The sequence below is a fragment of the Canis lupus genome, chromosome 2 (genome assembly GCF_048164855.1).
Source record: "Canis lupus baileyi chromosome 2, mCanLup2.hap1, whole genome shotgun sequence".
In the NCBI taxonomy this organism is placed as follows: Eukaryota; Metazoa; Chordata; class Mammalia; order Carnivora; family Canidae; genus Canis; species Canis lupus.
The window spans coordinates 93,347,656-93,364,425 of NC_132839.1; the positions used below are offsets into that span (position 1 = coordinate 93,347,656).

Below are 16,770 nucleotides of genomic sequence, written 5' to 3' on the forward strand. Positions count from 1 at the left end.
GACTGGTGTAAGGTGACATCTCATTGTGGTTTTGATTCGCATTTCCCTCTGATTAGCAATGTTGTCATGTGTCTGATGGCCATCTGTATTTCTGCTTTGCAAAAATGTCTGTTCAAGTCCACTGCTCATTTTAAAATATTTTTTGGTGGGGAGGTGGGAAGCACCTGGTGGTACAATCAGTTAGGCGCCTGACTCTTGGTTTCAGTTCTGGTTGTGATCTCAGGGTCGTGAGATTGAGCCCTGTGTCAGGCCCTATGCTCTGGCCATCCCCCCACCCCCACCCCATGCACTCTCTCTCTTAAATAAACAAATATTTTAGAAAAAAATAAAAAAGATATTTTTTGGTATTGAGTTGTATGAGTTCTTTATATATTTTGGATGTTAATCCCTTAACAGATACATCATTTGCAAATATCTTCTCCCATTCAGTAGCTTGCTTTTTTGTTGGTTTCCTTCACTGGGCAAAAGCTCATTTGGTGCAGTCCCCATAGTTTATTTTTGCTTTTTTCTTTTGCCTAAGAAGACGCATCCTGATATGCTGAGAGCATATCTGAGAAATGCTGCTACAGCTGATAAAGAAATTATTGCCTATGTTCTCCTCTGGGAGTTTTATGGTTTTAGGTCTCATATTTAGGTTCTTAATCCATTTGGGGTTTATTTTTGTGTATGGTTTAAGGAAGTGGTCCTGTTTTTTTTTTGTTTTTTTTTGTTTTTTTTTTGTATGCAGCTGTCTGGTTTTCCCAATACCATCTATTGAAGAGACAATAGATATCTTTTCCCAATTGTATAATCTTGCCTCCTTTGTGATACAGCAATTGACCATATAAACTTCAGTTTACTTCTAACCTCTCTATCCTGTTCCGTTGATCTATGTGTCTATGTCTGAGCCAGGACCATACTCTTTTGATTACTATAGCTTTGTAATATATTTGAGAATCTGGGATTGTGGTAACTAACTCCAGCTTTGTTCTTTCTTAAAATCGCTTTGGCTATTTGAGGTCTTTTGTGGTCCTATACAAATCTGAGGATTATTTGATCTAGTTCTGTGAAAAATACAATTGGTATTTTCTTAGGAATTGCATTAAATCTGTAGAATTGAGGGTGTGTGTGTGTGTGTGTGTGTGTGTGTGTGTGGTAATATGGACATTTTTTTTAACAGTATTGTTTTGATCCATGAGCATGGTATATATTTCCATTTGTTTGTGTTGTTTTTACTTTATCAATGTCTTACAGTTCTTCGAGTACAGGTCTTTCACCTCCCTGGTTAAATTTACTTAAGGGTATTTTATTATTTTTTGGTACATTTGGAAATGGAATTTTCTTTCTTTTTTTTTTTTTTTTTGAATTGCTTTCTTAATTTACCTTTTTGCTATTTCATTATTAGTGTATGGTGTATTTGCTTACAGGAAGCAAAAACTAACAGAATTGAGAAACACATAAATCCACAATTAGAGTTGGAAATTTTAGATATCCTTTTGGTAATTGAAAGAATAAGTAGAAAAAAAATTAGTGGGATGTAGGTCTGGTTGACAACGAGTACTTTGACCTAATAGTTTTAGGACATCACATCAAACAATTGCTGAATCTACATTTTTTTCTCCCCTATTGCACACGGACTGTTCAAGATGAGTCAACTGCTAAGCCATAAAAGTGAAGCAGGAAATATTTCACGCTGAATTATAATAAAGATGCAACATATGAAAATTTGTAAAAATAGTGAAAATAATACAGGGAAATTTATAGCTTTAAATGCTTATATTGGAGAGGAAGGCTGACTTAAAATGATTCTAAGTTTCTGTTTTAAAAAGCTAGGATGAGGGGGATTCCTGGGTGGCTCAGTGGTTTGGTGCCTGCCTTCCGCCCAGGGCGTGATCCTGGAGTCCCGGGATCGAGTCCCACATCAGCTTCCCTGCATGGAGCCTGCTTCTCCCTCTGCCTGTGTCTCTGCCTCTCTCTCTCTGTCTCCATGTGTCTCTCATGAATAAATAAATAAAATATTAGAAAGAAAAAAAGCTAGGAAAAAAAGAAGAGAAACTGTTGTTCATGACCATATTAACTATTTGGTGGTGAGGAACCAGTTTTAAGCATTTTGCTCCCTAACATGATAGTTTGGCACTTACATGTAGACATTTTGTTATGTGTGGTTACATTGTAGGGAACTGGTTGGGGGCTTGGGTAGGACATGAACTGCATTCTCATAGTTTTCTATTTAAAACAATGGAAAATAGATCCCCAGTTAGTGTTTTAGCATGAAACAACGGATTTTCAGAGTGGATTATTAAGTGGGACATGTCCTATAACTAGAAAAAGCAATTTTAGGAAGATAAAAGAAATCTTAAATATTTTTAAATTAAATATTAAATATCGTACATTAGGCAATACTCTCCTATCAAGACGACAAGAAATAACAAAGGTGCTGATGAGGATGTGGAGAAAGGGAACCCTTGTGCAGTTGGTGGGAATGTAAATTGGTGTGGCCACTATGAAAATGATAGGGAGGTTCCTCAAAAAGTTAAAAAAAGAACTACTGTGTAACACACCAGTTGCACTTCTGGGTATTTATCTGAGGGAAACAAAAGCACTAACTCAAAAAGATATCTGCACCCCCATGTTCATAGCAGCATTATTTACAACACCAAGATATAAAGACAAACTAAGTGTCCAGTGATGGATGAATGGATATGGAAAACGTCACACACACATACACACACACACGCACATACACACACACAGAATATTACTCAGGCACAAAAAAGAAGATAATCTTGCCATTTGTGACAATAGAGATGGATCCTGAGGGCATTATACTAAGTGAAATAAGAGAGAGAAACACAAGTACTGTATGATCTCACTTCTATGTGGAATGTAAACAAAAAACCAAGCTCATTGGTCCAGGAAATAGACTGGTGGTTGCCAGAGGCAGGGGTGGAGGGTGGGTGAAATGGGTGATGGGGGTCAAAAGGGATAGACTTCCAGTTACAAACTAAGTCCTGGGGATATAATGTGCAGCTCGGGGACTATAGTTTAAGATGCTACATTATATGTTACAAAGTTGCTAAGAGAGGGATCCCTGGGTGGCCCAGCGGTTTGGCGCCTGCCTTTGACCCAGGGCGCGATCCTGGAGACCTGGGATCGAATCCCACGTCAGGCTCCTGGTGCATGGAGCCTGCTTCTCCCTCTGTGTCTCTGCCTCTCTCTCTCTCTCTCTCTCTGTGACTATCATAAATAAATAAAAATTTTAAAAAAAGTTGCTAAGAGAGCATATCCTAAAAGTTATCATCACAGGAAAAAATTGTTAACTGTGTGGTGATGGATGTTAACTAGATTGATAGTGGTGACCATTTTGCAATACATACAATTATCAAATCATTATGTAAGTGAAAAGATGTAAGAGAGTTTTGGAAAACTTGCATCTGCCACCGAGAGCTTCCAACGTTGAAAGATTTTTCTCAGGAGACTGTTGGCAATGTGACAACTGATTTTTGGTGCTGAATGCTGCAGGTTGTCAACATCTGGAAGACTTACATTAACCCGAAGAAGTGTTATTTTCACATGATACTATAGAATCCTACCTGGGTAACAGGTTAGGATTTTAATAAAGAAGAACACACAAAAGTTCACTGACACAGTTTCAGATTCCACACTGCAACTATTTTTTTCCTTTTTAAAATAGCTTTTATTTTCAAATGGTTTAAATTTCACAAGAAGTTGCAAAAATTGTACAGGAAGATCCACGTACAGTTCACCCAGCTCCCTCCAACAAGATCTTATACAGACACAGAACTCATCAGCCAGGTAATTCTGTTACCTCAGGTGCAGACCTTAACAGGGCTTCACCTATTTTACATGCATTTGCTTTTTCTCCAATTAACTATTAAAGAACCATCATTTGTCATGTTTTAGTACAGACTCAGAAAGAACATCAACAATGATTAGAAAGAGGATTTAGAAATATTCCTTCCTTCCATCAGAGAGGGAAACAAACCATACAAGACCCTTAATCATAGGAGACAAACTGAGGGTCACTGGAAGGGAGACGGGTGTTGGGGGCTGGGGTAACTGGGTGATTGGGCATTGAGGAGGGAGGGCACATGATGTCACGAGCACTGGGTGTTAATTAACTGAATTTAAATAAAAAAATAAAATATTCTTCCCCTTCCCAATTACATATCTGTGTGACAACTTCAAACACACACATGACAACAGATTGAATGCAGAACCTAACCATCCTCAATCGCAACACTAAAGAGATGTACAAAAATGTAAAACAAAGCCACTCTCCTCCATACTTATTTTTGTTTTGGAAAAGTTATTTTTCTTAAAAATATGCTTTGTTAGGATGAAATGGGTTTGTATCTTTCAATGAATAGTTTTTGAAATGCCTTAATGTTGACAGATGTAATACACCCTAACTAAAGCTCCCTGGGACCTCCAGTGGTTTCTAGGGTCATCATGAGGTTTAAGCTCTGCAAGGTAAAACCCTGGCCACAGGTAAGCCTCCTTCCATGGAGTTCCCAGGTTCTCTTAAGTCCACAAACACCACAATAAGCCTGAGACCTTTTTATCCATCAATTTAAACACACATATTTGAGTCAAATCGTTAACTTATCCATAGAAAATTAAAAGTTTAAAACCTTATGGAGTGATGGTCAACAGGGTAATGATTCATATTCAAACTAAATGTGTTACTTTTTTTAAAAAAAGATTTTATTTACTTATTCATGAGAGACACAGAGAGAGAGAGAGGCAGAGACACAGGCAGAGGGAGAAGAAGCAGGCTCCCTGCGGGGAGCCCAATGCGGGACTCGATCCTGGGACCCCGGGGTCACGCTCTGAGCCAAAGACAGAAGCTCAACCACTGAGCCACTGAGGTGTCCCTCAAACTAAATATTTTAAAGTGATCTTTTAAATCACTATTTAATCTAAATTCAAGTACAGCAGTGAAAGCTATTCTTCAACTTTGTAGAATCCACAATTTTTCTTTAGAATGTCCTTGCATTTAAACAGATTTTTTCCCCCATTACTCAAATGCATGAAGTGAATAGTAGACTTAAAAATATATTGTTTTTCCAGTGTCTAAGACTTTGTGTTGGTTTGATCCATGGCTGTGAAGAATACACAGATGGCAGCTGTGATGAGGATGTGCATTCCCTCATAAAGAAGTTTTGGAGAAAACACGCTCCATATAAATAAATGGTAACGCAGGGACGTCACCAAAATGATATATGCAGAGACTGGAAAAGAACAGATCAGTGCATAGCAGAAGCAAGCATGACTCAGTGCAGAGCCGCTGTTAATAAAAAGGGAAATATGTATTAGTATATGCCATTTTTGCATCATATAAGGCACAAACACACACGTAACCACTATTTTTATTTTGAAAATGACCATGGTAACTTTTGTTCCTGAGACACCCCCCTCCCCAACCTGGATCTGATGAGTCTGGCGGGTAGGAGCCTAGCCGAGGGGACAAGAGCTGCAGGCACCCACCTTGTCACACTCTCCAGTGCTACAACCTGCAAAATATTTTTGAAAACTGCACCCCCAAATTTTACATAGTTACGTTTAAAAATTATGTGCATGTACTACTATATAACACATCACAAATATTATGAAAAAAAAATCACACAGGATGAGATCCAGGGTTTGTGCTGTCCATGGATCATCTGCTGGGTCTAGCCTGGGGATACTGGCCCAAGAGTGTTTGTGCGAAGAAGCGCATTCTCAAACTTAAGCAGGCCCTCAAAGCACATGCTTGTCCTCCCTTTCTTTTCAAACCATCAACACGATCATTATATAAACCTAACCTATTCTTTAAGGAAGTTTCCTGAGACCATGCTTATTCCAAAATGACAAGTTCTATTATCTGCCATCTTTTGCTGCTCATTCACCTCACAAATCCTCAGAGGATAGGCTTCCAGGTTCTGGTAAAAGCCAAGTTCCAGTTCTGAGGCCTTCCCTCAAACACTGTGACGATGAGCCCCTTTCTGGGGCCAGTCCACGCCACTGGTCACCGCTGCCCACACTTCCTGAAGCACGACCCCCATCACACGGGCAGCCATGCTCCCTGTGCAGGAGACACATGAGCACAGCCGTGTATGGGGCCATAGGGGCCTGGGATTACTGGAGCCCCGGGGGTAGGGAGCAAGCATATCCGCCAGAGTGGATGGTCTGTGTGCTCAGGGGAGTCTTGGTGGCACCACGCTCACACCGGGCAGAGTCTGGACATGAAGGGTGAGCAATGAGGAGTTCTGTGTAGGGAAGCAAAGACCCTGAGGTGGAGCAGTGAGTGTGCGTGTGGGTGTGCACACGTGCTCCACAAAGGAGCTCCTCAGGTCCAGCGACCCAGTGCCACTGCCTGGTGCCACTCTAAGATTCCCCTTGGCGTACTCACTGTCCAGCAAAAGGTGGACCTTGAGCAGCCACTCAAGGCCCAAAGGAGGCCTGGCCCCTCATGCTCACAGCTCTTGCCCCCTCTACACCCTCACCCTGCCCTAACTGGCTCCTCATCTTGGGCCCTGGTGCCCATCCTTCCTTTCTGCTGGGTTCTCTGGCTGCCCATTGTTCCCTGGCAGGCAACATATGTTGCTTGCTTCTACTTGCACATCATCCTGTACCCTCGTCCTTTTGCTTGTGCTCCTCCCTGGCTCCCCTGAATGGCTGTGATTACTCCTACCCACAGGCTCTTCTCTGGGAGGCCATCCTGAGTACCTCCAGCAGACTCAGGGGCTCAGCTATTCTGACCTCATCTTTGTGACCTGCTCAGCACATAACTGACTCATGCCTCTGCTACGGCCACCAGCCCATGAGTTCCTTGGGTCACTCTCAAGATCCAATCCATCAGGCAGAGGACCTCCAGGGAGCTGGGGTCCTGAGGTATGACTTTATTAATTTCCTCAAGGGTCACTGCTCCAATACTTGGTGAGGGAAACTCCTGGGAAAAGCTTCATGGATGAATACTTGTGGCTTATGGCTGTGCTACCCCTTTCCTGGGAGTGTCATGAGTGTGTGCTCAGCCAAGAGCCTGCTGACCTTGCTCCCTTCTTGACCAGCGAGGGAGGTAGAGCTCCCATGACCCTGCCCCTCCGTGCACTTCAATTTCACACATAATGAACATCACCTATTTAGAAGACTCTGGCTTCTTCCTTCTATAACAACACCCAGTAGGTCACCACTCCCACAACCTCAGCAAAGAACAGTGTGCACTGTAGGGGAATGGATGAAGGCCATGCAGTCTGGCTCAGCATGGCTGTCCATACCACCAGCTCCAGATCCAAAGCCAGTTCCTGAAGCCAAGGGTCATGGACCACTCAGGGCCCAATATTTGAGCCATTAAAATATTTTTTTTCTACCATTTTAGTCTGGCTCTAGTTTTCTCATTTGATTTCAAAAAGCCCCCCAAAAGCAAGTAAAACTTGATGTCTTAAACTTTAAAAAAAGAAAAAGAAAACCCCTTTCTAAAGTAAAAAAAGAAGCATTCCTTAATTAGGGAAAACATCATATAATACTCCACAGCCAGTTAAAATGCTTTTAGCTTACTTAAAAAAAAATGCTTTGTCTTTTTTTCTCCCCAACATAAACAGATGAAAAGTGCCAGGAAAGTCAGGGAAGCTGCTCTTCACAGAAGCCCAGGCTCTCTCTCATGGTCTGACCCTCATGCTCCCCGGCCCATTCACGCAGCTCACCTCAGGCCGCAGACAGGGTGTGCTCAGCAGAGTCAAGTGCACTGTGGCAGATAAGCTCCCCGAGGAAGAAGGGAGTGCGCCTTGCCAGTTCGTGGCCCCGAGTCCCCAGTACAGGATGGCACTGATGAGGATGGAGGCCTCCCAACCCAACCCCACCTCAGTCAAAGAGACATCAAGGGGCCTGCTAGTGACAGAACCAATGGCTCAGTGCTGGTCTTGCAGCCCACACGGGTTCACAGGTGGAATGAGAGCCTGAACATCCCTCTGCTGACCCCCAGGCCAACAGTGACTCTAAGAGGAATCTACCTACAGATGGTCCCAAAGCGTGCAGCCGAGGAAGGCACAGTGACTTACAGGCATCTCCCTTATCCTCAGGAAAAGCAGCACGAGAGAAGGGACCCCCACATTTGAGAAGCTGGCAACCATGGCAATGTGGAGGGGAGCCCAGAAGGTCTCTAGAGCAGGAAGCCTGGGTCTGCACAGCTGAAGCCTTTACTTACTTTCTTGCTCTAAACTTTGACTTGAGAGTGTCACCCCACTCACACCTACACTCCCTTTTGCCCCTTATGTAACTGCGGAATGGGAGAAGATGGTGGGCTGTGGCCATGAGCTTGGGGCAGGAGTCCAGGGTCACTGAAGGTTGGGTCTTAGGAGCTGGACTGGGGGGAGGATGAGAAGAATCCACGAAGAACATGAGGACCCCCAAGTGCTCTCCTGAGAGGTGGGGGCTGAACATGTCCCGGGAGGTTCTAACATGGGGCCAACAGGCACCACAGCAAGGGCTGCGTTTTTAATAGGGAATCAGAGGGGTAACAGGGACAGGGAGCCTCGACCTCCCTTAGGCGGCACCCCCTGGAGGACTTGGGACACAGTGGGACATTCAGCAGGAACAGCGTCCTCCTAGGGCTGAGCAAGGTGCTGGCGTCCAGAAGGGAGGCTACGCCTGTGGGCACCCTGACAGACTGCACGGTTGCTCACCCCACCTCCAGCACCTGTCGGGCTCCTGATGTGGGCCGCACAACCTAGGAGGCACCACCCTCACTCCATTTCACAGAAGGGAAAGCCGAGGCCTATTTGGAAAGTGCAGCATCAGACAGCCCCACACAGCACTCAGGCCACGCTCAACCAGGCTGGACCCGGGCACTGGGGTTACCAACACTGCGAGGCTTCTGCTTGTGAAGCTCCCTCTCCGGGAGGAGCCGGGCATGCATAAGAAAGCACTGAGGAGCATGATGGGCAGGAGGGTGGGGTGGGCTGCCCCAGTGGTCAGGGGCATCTTCCTGAGGTGGGAGAGGAGGCTGTGGGCTGGCCAGAGGGGTGGGGGACCACGTGGGGCCTGAGGGGGCCTCTCAGCAGCAGGAATGCTGGAGGTGAGGGCCAGCATGTCTTGTCTTCATGTCCCAAGCGGAAGACCCCTCCCTGCCCCCCAACTGGGCCACCAGCAAGCAGAGAAACCCGAGAAGGGCTGTTCCTCCCTGTGCCCCTGGAAACCACATCCTGGCATGAGCTGGAAGATCGCACTGGAAGCTGGCTACCCTCCGCAGCCTCCCCAGCCATCCCCACACAGGTCGGCCACAGACCCACACTTGAACTCTCCTTTGACCCACATACTGTGGATGGTTCACTCTTATTTAAGGAAAAGAAAATTGTTCAAAACCTCAGGCCCTTGGGGTTTGGAACCCTGCATCTGCAATGAGATGCTCTCTTCAAATTGCCAACCTGCCGTCAGATTTTATGCTAAAAGACAAAGGAGGAGCTTCACCTGCTGGTTTCCGAGCTCAGGAAGCTCACTAAGTGGCTGGCCCACAGCACGGGCCCTGCAAACGTGGCAAACGCTGTCAGGAACACAGCTGGGACTTCTATGTAGGTGTCCAGGCCCACGAAGCCCGCCGAGATGTCCACTGTGGCTATATTGTTGGAGTTTCCCTGGAACACAGGGGGAAGCAGCACTGGCACAGCCACCGGCAACCGCAAAGGGCTGAGTATGGTCATGGTGACACGGACACACGGGACCCCAATACCCGCCCACTCCTCTCCCACCTCGCTCTCTGGTGTGGAGGATCAAGTGAAATGTCTTCTACCTTCAAGAAACTCAACAAATGTAAGCCTGTGGATGAAGGCAGGTGGCCACGGGGTCCTGCTGGCAGACCTCTCAACTATCTCGATGACACACCCCCTCTCACAGCGGGCCTCCTTTGACAGCAGCCTCCACGGTGCAGCTTCCCCTCCATCCACCTGGCCTGTTGCAACCTGGGCTCTCTCCTGACAACTATTTCTAGGTAGAAGCCCCTCGATAGAGACGCGACCCCAGAGCTGCTGAGAGGAGGGTCAGAACAAGAGTCCCAAGTGCTGCAGCACGGGAAGGCACGATGAGCACTAACGGTTCTGACACGGGAAGTCACCAGAGATCCCCCAGTGGAAGCTGCCTGGGTCACGTACAAAGAGGACTGGGAAATACTGTTAAGGCAGCCAAGGCACAGGCCGCCTGCTCTGGGGCTTTACTTGCATCAACTCATTTAATCCTCAACAGTCCTGATGTGGTGCCACTATGACTCTCAGTGAACTGGTGGAAAACCGAGGCAGAGAGATCCAGAGGAGGCCAGCTGGGCCCCACACTCCTGACCCCTGTACTATCAGGAGTCCCTGAGCAGCGGGCAGGAGGAGGAGCAGCAAGCCTGCGGGTCTACTCCCAGGAAACCTGACCATGAAGGAAGGGCTGCGGGAAGGTTGAGACAAGGGGGGCCGCACTGCTACTGGTCACTGTCTGACCTGCTGCAGAGCCTGATGCACGAGGGTCTGTGCTAATTTTGGGTGCTGACGGATCGCCAGGACATACCACGGTGCTGCTGCAGGAGCACCAGTGGCTATGGGACACGTGTGTTCCACCTGCCCGAGGACAGCGCCCGACAACTGCCAGCACCACGTGCTATCACGGATGCCCTGTCACTTCCCTGTGGAATGTGCCACAGAGGGGCACACTGAACGTGAGGCTGTCTTCTCGCTCGGGGCATGACTGTGGCCCCATCAGTCTTCCTGACACCAAGGCCTCAGCGCAGGCCAGGGTGCCTAACTAGCAGCCACTTTCTCCGTTTTGGCTAAAAGGGAGCCCACAGGAGTCTCCTCTCACGGCAGCAGGGTCTATCATGCGACCAGTCCACATGCACCAGGACATATCTGCACACATGCCAGGGTCACTCCCACGTGGAGCCCTGGCTGACCATGTACCCCTGGGGCAGGAGTGTCTGCGCTCATCACACATGCTCGCTGTCTAGCACAGTGCCCAGGAGCCTGGAGAAGGGAGAGGGGCGTGGCAATGTTCCACGGTGATGGCCAAGGAGCTGATGGTCAGGTCATATCATCCAGGACTTATGGAATTCTAGAACTCCCCCCCACACCCCCAACCTCTTTCTGGGCTTCTGGGAACAGACAGAGAACAGTTAGGGGGGTTGCTCTTTGGGTGAGGTCAGGAGTGCCAAGAAACCAGGAGAGAAGTAGGAAGGGCAGGGAAGAAGCCCCAGGGCCACCTGTTGGAACACACAGACCACCCAAGTCCCCCAGGTCTGAATGAGGAGGGAGGACCTGGTGCACACAGAGACAGTGCAGATCTTCAGTGTAAAGATAGGAAGACACAACTGAGATGCTCAGGGGCTCGTGCACAGTTCCTCTGCCAGAGGGTAGGGAGCTGGCAGGGGAGTGTGGGGAGCTGTGCCTACCCTTGGGGGTACTACAGGCAGCCACTAGATTGAGGATGGGGCCCCCTGAACCAGATCAGAGATGCAGGAAGGCTGGGACGGAAGTGAGTCCCTCTGAGACCAGTCCAAGCACACAGGCAAATATTGAGATCCATGCCAGAGGTGGCCTGGACTTGCCTCTGGTGGGCCCTTTAACAGTGGAGAGAAGATGTGATGACCACGGGGCCCCAAGGGACTATTGGCCGAGTGAGGACACCCAACAGCACCAGGCACTGATGGCCAGGGGAAAGGGCAGAGAGAGTTCAGTCATCACCTCATCAGGTAAAGCAATGGAACTGTGAAGTGCGTCCCTAACAGGTCATGGTAAACAGGTCCAGAACACAACCATACGCTGTATGCGTCTGTTCCAAGGGTGTCCGTCTTAAATAACTAACTGCATTATCCTATCAAATATACATGAGATTTAAGCATCATTCCCCACACCACACTGAAAGTTCCTTCACTGAACAACCTTTTTAACTTCTCAACTTATGGTAAACTTTTTTCAAAGAAAAAAGATAAATGACATATAAAAAGTTAATAGACTTCTATCCACATTAATAATGAAAACCTACCTGGAAATAGAAGAATGCTTGACCGAACCAATAATGCATTATAGTGATCTCAGCTGCATCATGCCTCAGGGGCTTCCAGATGAATTTAGTCATTATAGTTTGAATCAAGAGGCTAAACACTAAGACTGGCAGATTATGTGGTCTAAAAAGCAAAGCGGCCAGAAGAACTAATCCACTATATATCTCCCATAAACCCACAGTCTTGATTGTGACGTCTGTAGCAATGACTTGAGATTTAAGCAAGTCTTTGGTGCCCGTGAACAGAATGCCAAGGACAAAGACATGAACAAAACGAGCTTCAATAACACCCCTAAAAAAAAAGCAAAACAAGTTTGATTCGTTAACACAGCTTGAAAAACTCAAACATATTTTCCCATGAAAACCACAGGTCTACTTAGCTGACTAAACAAGCCACAGCACTTGCCCACCTGGGTAACTCTGTGGAAGTGGGGGTGTCTGCTTCTGCGTATCAGCCACCTTGGAAATCCCTCCCTCCCTTGCCTAGAGGCTGGCAGGCCTGTCCTCTCTGTGTGCACTTCTCTGAAGGAATTGGCTTAAGAGAAATCTCGCTCATTTGGCCCAAGGATGGCCTGGCGCAAGACTAGAGCCATCACTTGTAGGGTGCCAGAAAAACTGTCCACCTGCTTCACAGTTAATTTGAAAGATCACTGCAACAGGATAAGGGCAAGTTCTGTCAGAAATGTCCATAAGTTCATGATGTTAAGATACACTTGGACATGTTCACAACCAAGCAGATTTAAGTAAGTCCTTGTGTATGTACACACACTCACACATATACAACAGTGCAGTGCACACTCTGGGGCCTGGGGACGGCAGGGCCAGGTGAGTCTGGGCTCTGCCGCTGACTGCGTCATTCCTGAAATGAAGAGAAAGGGTACCTACACGTCATAAGCTGTCCAGAGAATTAAACAAGAGAACATAGGTAAAGCGTGTGGCACACAATAAATACTAAGAATTATTAAGAAGTATTTTAGTGGCACCTAGGTGGTTCAACGGGCGAAGTGTCTGTCCTTGGCTTGGGTCATGATCTCGGAGTCCTGGGATCAGGCCCCAGGTCAGGCTCCCCGCTCAGTGGGTAGCCTGCTTCTCCCTCTGCCTCTGCCCCTCCGCTTGCTTGTGCACATGCGTGTGCTCGCTCTCTCTCTCTCTAATAAATAAATAAATAAAATCTTAAAAAGAAGGGATTATTTTAGAACCTCATTTACAATTATCTGTAAGGGATATAATTTGTGATGCTCTACCAAAAAATTTCATTTTATGAAACACATATAGCCCTACAACATATTTTAAATAAATTTCATAAATCAAATATCTTACATATACAAGAAAAGCTGATCATTTAAAGTAATGCTAAGTAAATTAAAATTTTAAATGATATCATTACCATAATAATGTATCTGTTTTGAAAAACTGAATTTTCCTATCTCAGATTTATTAGGAAGGTTTATACACTTTAAAAAATTCATTTTTTAAAAGCATAGTTTAATTTGATCAGTCAGAGACCACTATCTGATGTGTCTCCAGTGAGTAGACATTTGCCCCGGGGCCATGCACTGGGCAAGGAGCTGGGATCAGGTACAACCCCATTGCCAATGTGTGTGCTAAGCGAGACCTGATGACCAACTCACAAAGGTTAAAGGAGGAGAAATCAGCCAAGGCCTGAGCCATGAGAGGGGGAGACACACCAGCAGATGCCTTCGAGGGGTCTGTGTCCTTGCCCCTAAACCATTCAGTGCCATTCCTGCATGTCCAGGACCATGGCAATCTGACCTCTACTCTAGTCAAGCCTGGGCATCAGAGTAGAGAAGAAAAACCAGAAGTTAAATGAAAAGGAAGCTGGAGAGCCACAGCCTAAACAGTGAGGAGCAGCTGTTAGGGAAATCTAGAACCTGGATGGCTCTAGGATTGGGGCAGATCTACAAGTGAGAGGGAACTAAGAACCAGGGTGGATGGGGCTGGGGAATGGAAGCATTTTATGGGAAGGATGTGAAACAAGCAGTGTGGGTTAATGAAAGGGTGCATTGGCCTATGTTCTACACCAACAAGGTATATGCTGTGGCATCCATGAATGGTAAGTGGTCCAAGTCCTGAGATGAGGGATGATGAGAAGAGGTGCATGGATCTGATAGGAAATGAGGCATTTATTCCTGTTCAACACTTTGAGACATAAACAAACACCCCTGCAAATACCCTCTGCCCAGAGTCTTAGACTCCAAAGTGAACAGCCTTTGAGAGGTCTTCCCACCATTCTCCCCCTACCTGACCTCCCTGCCTCAGGAGAAGGCCTGCTACCCTGCTGTCACCTCAGCTAGGCTCTTGGCATCACCTCAACTGTCCATATCACTGGCAGGTCCTGCTTCTAGGCATGCCCCCATGCCTCCTGGCCACCTACGCAGCCTGGCCACAGCCCTCAGCTTACACCTTGAGCTTTTCTGAGAAGATGACATATGCTTTCCTTTCTCTGATTAGAAAAGCAATAAAAAAAAAATGCCTGAAAAGGAAGATCACAAGCCACCTGTGATTCTGTGCCCTAAATATAACCGCGACTAATTACATATTTTAGTCTTTCACACAAACATAAAAAAGTGTGTACATACTTTATAAGCTGGGCTCATACAATAGTTTTATAGCCTAGCAATCCACATTTTCACATCTTCTATGAAAACACAATAGTCAGCACAAAGCTGTAACATCCCCCAGAGGCTCATCCCACTACTGTTAGCCAATTACCTGGCTTTGTACTATGCATACCTGTGAATAAGTTCTCAGAGAGCTTGCCTGTCTCCTGCTTTCAGACCTCATGTCTGGCTGCATTCCTGAGATAGATTCCTTAAGACAGCGCCCAGGTCAGAGGGCTGGACGCACTCAAGATTCTTAACATGTTTTACAAACAGTCTCCAGGATGGCCTCTGCTCAACCATCCCACATCACCATTAGAGAAAGGAAGCCTGCCAGTTTGTGACAAAAAGTGGCCTTCATGACTCCATCGGCACAAGGGGTCCCTCCTCACCCGCAGAGTTCACTGTAAAGTGTGGGAAAGCTGATTTTTCTGCTGTGCTTTCTTTCCCAACTGCTAGGAAGCATCTACTCTTTGTGACTCCTGTTACTATTTCTTGACTGAGCAAAACTGAATCCTTTAAATTCCTTACTTTTAGAGAATCCTTTATTTAAAAAAAGAAACCTCAGTGACCTTACTGCGTTATTTGTCTCTCTCCTAAAAAAAATCAGTTCACTGAGGCACTCCTTGTTGGGCCCTAGTAACTGCTGAGATCACAATTTGCAGGAACCGACTCCAGAGTTCTCAAGACAGCATGGCCTGCTTTCGTACATAAAACATGAAATCGATTTGCCAGTACACTTACTTTGAAATGTCTTTGCTGTCTCGTTGCCATGGGAACAGGACATTCCCAATGGCCGCCCGGTAGCAATAGACGCCCAGCAGGCCAAGCGCCAGGGCTACTTTTGACGTCAGGGAGCACTTCCTCTGAACCAGTGCAAAAATCACGATGAGCGAAAGGGCGGTCAAAACAGAGAGTTCAGCTTTGTGATCCGAACTGAAATGAAATGGAAAATCCCCCACATTACTAACAAGTATTAACTGGCGATCTCAAGGATCTACATCAAGTGGCTTTCTAAGAACTGTATTAAAAATAGCTGACTTTTCTGAAAAGCAAAAAAGAAAAGAAAATCATTGGTGATTTAAATTCAAAGGTTCTTAAAATGCTTAACAATGAAGGACTGTTAACCTGAACTCTGGTTTCTCACTCCCAAATGGTCCCTGCCACCAGGTCTTCACTGGCCCGTGCAGTGACCTGTATAAAACGCTACCCATTGGCTCCCCTGGCAGCCCCACTTCCCCAACCAGAAGTGAAGAGATTCTGGGCACACTGTATTTACCAGTGTGCACTCTGCTCAAGGGAGACAAGCACGGCCTGGAGCGGTCCTCCCAGTCATTAGCACAGATTGACTCACTTGAGCGTGTCCGCGCATTCTCACGTAGGGAGACTCTGCAGAGGGGCTGAGCATCTCCACCTGGAGCACGAAACTGTCACAGCAGAGCCGGGCCCCCCTCTCTGCCTGGCCCTTGCCCACCATCCTGCTACCTCGGCGAGTATTGTGCTGGAAGGCAGGGTTCTTTTCCGTGTCATTCACCACAGCTCCAATCACAAAGCCCAGACACCCTTAGTTGTTAAGTGGATGAGTAACTATCCTGCCAAGGGGAACACACATCAATGGAAAAACTACTTGGAAGAGACTCAGAGGAAGGATGCGGCTAGTGTCAAGACGTGGACCCAAGGATGGCAGGTGGTGGCAGGGGTCATGCTGGGGCCTAGCCCTGCCCTGGTCCTCGCTCTGGGAGGCAGTCACCGGGGCGTCCATTCACTGTTGCCCTTTCCACTGTGTTTTATGCACTCTTCCTGGATTGATAATTGTAATAACTAAAAAACAGTAATAAGGAAGGGGAGTTTACATGCCTCTCAAGAAGCTCTGCTACAAAGGAGAAATGGGGCCACATCGCAGCCTCTTCACCAACTGATAGGAATAACTCAGGAGCATAGGGAAGACCAGTGATGTGCGAGGGGGGCACCGTCTGATGGGAAGAGGCAGCACCCAGTGCGCTCGTGGAGGGTCCAGGCTGAGGAGTGGGCATGGCTGCTCCTGGAGGGTGGGGGGTGGAAAGGCATCGGGGGTGGGAATCCCGCAATCTCCTACAGCGCTTCACCTCGCTAGAAAAATAGAAGTGAGGCCACTGGGCTA

General features: G+C 46.8%; 1 protein-coding gene and 1 long non-coding RNA gene across 3 annotated transcripts in view; one reads left to right on the plus strand and one right to left on the minus strand.

The window, feature by feature from the left end:
• Nucleotides 1-3,652: 3,652 nt before the first annotated feature.
• The window catches only part of PIGG (phosphatidylinositol glycan anchor biosynthesis class G (EMM blood group)), a 37,864-nt gene continuing 24,746 nt past the window's right edge, over nucleotides 3,653-16,770 (minus strand). Inside the window, exons 10-13 of one of the 2 annotated variants that reach the window (XM_072810258.1) lie at nucleotides 15,375-15,566; nucleotides 11,992-12,301; nucleotides 9,448-9,611; nucleotides 3,653-5,290 (exon numbers count right to left, since the gene is read on the minus strand). In XM_072810258.1, the coding sequence (XP_072666359.1) occupies nucleotides 5,077-5,290; nucleotides 9,448-9,611; nucleotides 11,992-12,301; nucleotides 15,375-15,566 (880 nt within the window). In that variant the 3' untranslated portion in view covers nucleotides 3,653-5,076. Of the gene's footprint in view, nucleotides 5,291-9,447; nucleotides 9,612-11,991; nucleotides 12,302-15,374; nucleotides 15,567-16,770 lie in introns of those variants that run through there. The other variant, XR_012023271.1, reaches the window with a different exon arrangement.
• On the plus strand, nucleotides 6,686-8,049 carry LOC140623716 (uncharacterized). Its single transcript, XR_012023276.1, has 2 exons — nucleotides 6,686-6,876; nucleotides 7,584-8,049. It is a non-coding gene; the product is annotated as an uncharacterized lncRNA (long non-coding RNA).